We start from the raw sequence: 6,964 nt of genomic DNA on the forward strand, positions 1-6,964 counted from the left end.
TTTCAACAAAGAATAAACTTTCTCCCTATTATTACCGGCACCTGGTGGGGAGCCCATCCAGAAGATCTTATAATGTTGTATCGAAAAACTATTCTCTCAGTGATGGAGTATGGCAGTTTCTGTTTTCAATCAGCTGCCAAAACACACCTTATTAAACTCGAGGAAATTCGGTATCTTTGTCTCCGTATTACGTTGGGATGTATGCCCTCAACGCACATCATTTTCGCTCCAGATTCATGAGTTCATATAATGAATTCATCTCCTTCGTATATTTCCAATTCTCGGAAATCTATTAAATATATTTACACTCCGAGTTATTAAAGATCTGAATTATCAGCTAGAATTGAACATGAGTTTGTTGTATTACGTATGCAAATCGTTTTCAGAAACCTTTGAGAGAGGATTTCTTCTTGTAAATTCACGACTGGATATTAATCATCGACTAAATCCTGATTGGTTAAATGCAAATTTTGACTCGCTTGATTGAGTTGGAATTACAAAATAGTTACGAAAATCTTGAAGATAACTTGTCCAGCTCATACATTTTTATGTAAATAAGGTGGGACGATCATCATAGCATCTATCATTGAACTACTCTAATCTTCTGGACAAATTGATCAATAAAGTCATCTTACCTTCTTCGATTCCTTCACAGGACTACACAACTCATCCGTAGCATTTTTCATACTATTGATCGCGTTATGAATAAACTCATCCTTGTTCTCGAAATCCACGTGATCCGTTTCCGTCTCCGACTCTTCATTGTCTAGCGATGATAGTGTCGCATTGCGACTCCGGTTGACATACCCTAGATAATCGCACTCCTGCCCGAAATTAGGCAAAATCCTCGAAATATGCTCTCCTATTATCTTGTTCTGCGGATATCCGAACATGAGCATAGAGAAGTGATGATTACACGATTCAATCACAGAGTTCTCATCGACCACAATCAATCCGGACAAATTAGTAAACACCCAAATGGTGATAACGAATAGATGATTCGGATTCGAGAGACCGCTATCGGTGGTATCCGTTCCCGAATCGTGATGGGCAATCATCAAGCACAAAGGAAACGCAACGCCTTCCGCTGTCTTGCCGGTAGCTTTTTGTTTCCGAATATGCTTTGCGATCATACTGTTATCAGCATCGGGCAGTTGAATTGCCGGAATGAGAAGGGTCACATCTATTCCGTTGAATTTCTCTATAGAATCGAGCTGAAACAACAGCAGCGCTTCGTAGTCCCCCGAAATAACGTAGCCACTCTTGTCAACCAGCAGCTGAGCGATTCTTCTCTCGACCGGCTCTGCCACAGCCAGGCATCTGGCGTCGTTATCGATTTGTCGCACCCATAACGAAACAGCAACGTTATCATCGGATTTTGTGCACAATTCCACTACCTTGCCACTCAGTATAACAACGGTTCCATCCTCACTGTTCAATTGCCCTTCAGCGAGCGCCGAAACATGCATTTTGTTTTTGTTCGGTAACAAATTGGCAAATTGCATCTCACAAAGCTCTTTCGAGCTGTATCCCAACAAATCGCATGCGTTCCGGTTCACTATCAGTATCTGGGAGGTTTTGGAATCGATTGTGAAAACCGCCTTATTGGGATTGATTCCACTCTTCGGCAGACGCCCAATCGATTCCGACGCCGAGGCCACATAGGAATTATTGTATGGTGAGCTGATACCATGCGAGAGACATCCCTTGGGACGAAGTGCCGTAAAGCGGAGCCCATTGGCACCATCTACCCGAACCCGGTCCATCCGGGTTGCCGCTGAGCGTTGATGTTTTCCTCCGGTGGTAAAACAAGCTTCCGATGGGGTTACTCGGTGAAAGCGAAACGGGGTGTTCAACAGCTGTTGATAGACATCGCGGCGGCGTTCGCGTTTGTTTGGTATCCGGGGAAAACTCTGGTTCACTTCGAATGAGTTGCTGAAGAAACTGTTGCGCCAGTCGGAATCGTGCCCGGAGTGATTCGGTTGGGTTGTTCTGAAAAAGAAAATAAATAATTAAGGATCGAGGTGATGTTACCAAAATATCCGGTTCACAACAATATTCAATATATTGAATTGATAGCATTTTTCAATGTTTTTTATTAAACGGTATGAATTTAAAAGTCAAATTCAACTCGTTGGTGTTTTTGGTTAAACATGTTATTATTACATAAAGTTCATCAAAATAACTCAATGTGTTACAATAAAAAAAATCATTTGAATCACATTTTTCATATTGTTTACAACATAACACGAAATAACTGTGGTCATTAACTTTTTATATTATCAGAAAACTATCCCATGAACTCGTCTAGGATAAATGTAGCAATAGTGGCGTAAATAGTCACAAGTCTGAAGAAATTTAATAAAATTCAATTGAGATTTAGTAAAATGTGCATGTATAAACATCATTGAAAAATTAATTGTTTTGTGAATAGTTATCACGTTGTGCATTTAAGAACTAAAGATTTTGAAGAAATTCAGCTTTAGTTATCATAGCTTTTGTGCCTTTAGTGGAGGTAAGGTTCCTGAAATGGTTGTATCAAGTACATATCGTGGAGGTAGTTTTAAAAAACTTGTAATTTCTATTAAAAAATGAATGTAAATTGTACCTTTTTAAGTTTGTTGTTAAGTTTAAGCAGTAGAAAAAAATGTTGAGTCAAAAAAAATCATAGAAATGAATGTGAATGTCACAAAAAATGAGACATTAACTAATAGGAGTACCGGCAATTTTCTTCGCTTTTTTTTTTTTCAAAAATGAATGCTTTATTCTGCTAAAATTTTCTAAAATTGTTACAAATTTAATATTCTAAGTATTGCCCATCGCTAGTCACAACTTTTTTCCATCTTTCTGACAATTCACGGATACCTTTGCGGAAATAATCGGCCGATTTGTCGGCTAACCACGAATCAATCCAATTTTTGACTTCATCAAAATTGGAGAAGTGCTGGTTAACCAGGCCATGTTGCATCGAAGGTAATCGGACGGAGCAATGTCTGGAGAATACGGCGGGTGGGATAGGACCTCCAATTTCAGCGTTTCCAAGTATGTTTTGACTGCAACATAACTTTATCGTGTCTTTGCTCGTATTGTGGCCGCTTTTCCTTCAGTGCACAGCTCAAGCGCATCAATTGTCGGCGGTAGAGGTCCCCCGTAATGGTTTCATTCGGTTTTAGCAGCTCATAGTACACCACACCTAGCTGGTCCCACCAAATAAACATCATAACCTTCTGGCCGATGCAATGTCCTATCTTTCGGATCATTCCCATTGCTTTTCAACATTCGGATATGGCTTGCTGAGCTACTACAAGTGTATCTGCAAGTTCTTGTTGCGTTTGTGACGGATCTTGATCAAGTAAAGCCTCCAATACTTCATCATCAAACTTTTTTGGCGGTCCGGAACGTTCTTCGTCTTCCAAGTCAAAATTACCACTTTTAAACCGTGCAAACCACGCCTGACACGTTCACTCAGTTGAAGCACGGTCACCATAAACTTCCACCAAAATTCGATGAATTTCCGCAGCTTTTATTCTTCATATTAAAGTAATGAAGTAAAACTCCTCGCAAAAACACTCTCGTTGGTACCAAATTCGACATATTCGAAGTGACATATACTTTTTGACATATACTGCAAAAGACGCGCAATGACAGTAGCTTTCCAACGAATGTCTGTAATGTAATTTCACCGAGGATGTTGAACTTCAAATCTGCACTGAAGTCAGTAAAATGGGACTGGAACGTTTTTGGAGCAACTCCCATGCGACAGCATATTTGGCAGAAGTAATTTCGATTGACTCGACAATTTGCGTTGCCCCTTCGTTAGCGACCCGACCAAGTAGGTCAGTTTGTCTACATTGGGCAAATTAGGATTCGAATCTATCAGACTCTTGAAAGAGTCTCGGAATGGTAGCCAGTCGAAGAGACTACCATCAAACGAAGGAAGCTTCACTTCCGGAAGTTTGATTCTTATATTTTGACGTTAGCAGCAGGATTAGCCGATCCCGAGGCAACGAGTGCGGGTGGTGCAAGGTTTGCCTTACGTTCAGCTGCCGACAAGAAACCAAGAACCTTTACGTAATTTTGCTCAAATTCGTTTCGTAGACCGCGATGAGCATTCCTCAACCTGATCGTCGGCTTCATCACCCTCCTCAATCAGCTCCAGTTTCAAACGAATGGACTGAAATTTCTCAAATGTTTCAGTAATGCGAATCTTCCAACCATCGATTAGTGTTTTGTCTGTATCTTGCTGATAATTTTGTACAAAAAGCAGCACATTTTTCATAGTATCTAAACAGAAATGCTCCTGCTTCTTAAGCGTCTTCGAAGCTGGCGCCATATCGCAGCTAGACCTCCACGTACAAATGCTATTTAGGTCCAGAAATTCGCAAATCCGATCAATTATGCTTAAGATCGATCTTAACCTTCCACCAACAGTTCAATATTTCGATTCGTTTGCCACCACCTTATGTTAATTTCGCTAATCGTCATCGTCGACTCTAATTTCTTGCTCATCGAACAAACGGAAAGTAAAAGCTCATCCGATGAAAGGGTTAGTACCACACATGCACGCTACTTCTAGTAGGCATCCAGATCTATCACTATCTCTTTGTGTGATCTCCAGGTCCTTTGTTGGTTCCCTTTGTGCTAATTCTCGCCACGCCAACACCTGCATGCTAATTCCACGCGTTCTGCAATCATTCCTCCTTCAATTTCGAGGCACTTTCGGGATAAAATGATATTCTAATTGCCGAACTTTGCGGAGTTACCACTTTTGTGTGAGTCTGATGCACTTTTTTCCAGCCAAACGTGCTCGACTGCTTTCCCACTTCTTGTTCGATCACTGATTATCACGTGCCACTTGGGAATTGCGTTTAAACAAGGACTATCGCGACAGGATTTTCGTAACACTTTACGACCCGAACTACTTTCGCGGTATCGCGAACCGACTAGGACGCTTCGACCGACACCAGAATATCCGGCTCGAAGGACCAATTTTCTGTACGATAAAAGAACTATTTGTGTCCGGTCTCGGTGTAAGATAATAAACTGTTTTATTGGCTTTCTTCGATACAGTAACTTGTATTGGAGTAAATGCTTTTAGAATAGCTGTTTAATTGCAATTGAGAGTGATCTGGCTTCTGTATATTGTATATATAGGATGCCCACGATCTACCTACTGAACAAAGGCTATCTACGGTTATTCGTGTGATCGTTCGATTAGCTGATAAGAGAGGTAAGATGAATATGCTACGATAAAACGCTAGCTATTCTAGTACCACAATAGAGTGGGTCAACTTCATTTGGGATATAATTTATTTCTTAACAGGGTTATAAAATCAAAAAGGGTTTTTGGCACAAGAATTATAGATTTTTACCGATTTAAACGCTGAATAATTACGAAAATCTGAACTGTGGACAATTTGTTTAGGCTTGACACTTATAAACACTGGGATGTGACCACTAGAGCAGCAAAGGCATTTCTATTTGCCAATAGTGGCACAGTGGGGAAAACAGTGTTAAGCTAGTGATTTAAAACATTTTTCATAAGTTTTATATTGGAAAAAAGGAATTTTCATCTCAAGCACCTGATGTAAACCTAAAAAACATGTTGCATTATGCTGTTTTTTGCTAGTCTTAGTCAAATCTCAAGAAAAAACTCATTATATCACACTAAATTCACTATTGGTGCGTTTACCCTATCGGAACATGAATTCATCCTCTTCATCAATAATATAAACATGAAGAGTATGTAATATTCAATGGATAGTTGTCGAGTTTTTAGTTGACATCATTCATCTATTCCAGATAAATTATATTGCTCATCAACAAACATTTTCACTTCTACATTACTTCACTTTTGTTATTGATGATTCAAAAAAACTACAACTAAGACGATGATTATTTTTTTCTGGCAAACAATCAGCACTCACCTGAGATTTTCTAGCGGGGTGAAAATACTGGACGGCTTCAGCCCTCGGCCCCTCGTTGTTCGGTCGTACGGTGAGGGTGTCTGGTCAGCCAGCGGACGATGGCACCTGAAGGGAACCCGTTTCTTGCTAGTAGTGCAAGCTACTTGGCACCGAAACAATTTCTTTTTCCGATCGCTTCGTTTGTATTCTTTATCCTCGTTTGTTTGGGAGTCCTGGGGTTGGGGCAGCACCAGACCCGAACTGTTTATGTATTTCTCCTTTGTTGCAGCAGAGGATGATACGTGATTTTTTCTCCAGGTGACTGTCGGGGGTGTTTTGAAGCGAATGCTGCTATTATCGGCACTGTGACGAAGTTTACAAACATGCAACGGGAGAGAGAATCCGACGATTAGTTTCTTCCACTGGAGTAACTGGAGCACTTGTATATTATTTTGCACAGATTTCCTCGGGTGTGAAAATACAACACATACCCCAGAGGAATGGACGGTGAAAAACGGGGACCATGAAGTTCTGACAAACGGGATTTTGACAGATTCGAAAATCGATATTCATCAGAAAAAAAATAATGCAATTGGCCAGTGCGCATGTTTTCCAGATTACCCGCGCTTTCGTAAAAACATTGGCCTTCGTAGGGATCGCATCAAGCTGATACAATTTCAGTCGACGATGCAATGAGTACAATTCAATAATACCTGTCCATTTGTGCTGCGCGTATTTCCACAACTGTGATTTCAGCAATAAACTTCAGGAGCAATACTCAGCATCAAACAACCTGAACAGAAAATATGAATGATCTTCGAAGTCAAGCTAGGAACAACATTGAATATAAACGTATAATAATTCAAAATACTGATTAATTGAGAACGACCGTTACGATTTGCCAGACATAAACCAGGCTTTTGTTTAAAAATGACACAGACTGATTTCATTAATTATTGGTCGCTGGAATCAAAACAAAACAAACAGAATGGGAACGACTGAGAATGAAATTTGCTAGATATCGAAGTGTCCAAAATCATCCGAGGCGAGAATTTGTG

General features: G+C 40.2%; 1 protein-coding gene across 2 annotated transcripts in view; it reads right to left on the reverse strand.

Annotated features, from left to right (window-relative positions):
* The window catches only part of LOC129765176 (PAS domain-containing serine/threonine-protein kinase), a 33,098-nt gene extending 26,246 nt beyond the window's left edge, over window positions 1-6,852 (reverse strand). The window contains exons 1-3 of one of the 2 annotated variants that reach the window (XM_055765123.1): window positions 6,620-6,852; window positions 5,928-6,269; window positions 636-1,992 (exon numbers count right to left, since the gene is read on the reverse strand). In XM_055765123.1, coding sequence (XP_055621098.1) covers window positions 636-1,992; window positions 5,928-6,269; window positions 6,620-6,627 — 1,707 coding nt within the window. In that variant the 5' untranslated portion in view covers window positions 6,628-6,852. Of the gene's footprint in view, window positions 1-635; window positions 1,993-5,927; window positions 6,270-6,397; window positions 6,529-6,619 lie in introns of those variants that run through there. The other variant, XM_055765122.1, reaches the window with a different exon arrangement.
* Window positions 6,853-6,964: the final 112 nt, after the last annotated feature.

This window comes from Toxorhynchites rutilus, chromosome 2 (genome assembly GCF_029784135.1).
Source record: "Toxorhynchites rutilus septentrionalis strain SRP chromosome 2, ASM2978413v1, whole genome shotgun sequence".
In the NCBI taxonomy this organism is placed as follows: domain Eukaryota; kingdom Metazoa; phylum Arthropoda; class Insecta; order Diptera; family Culicidae; genus Toxorhynchites; species Toxorhynchites rutilus.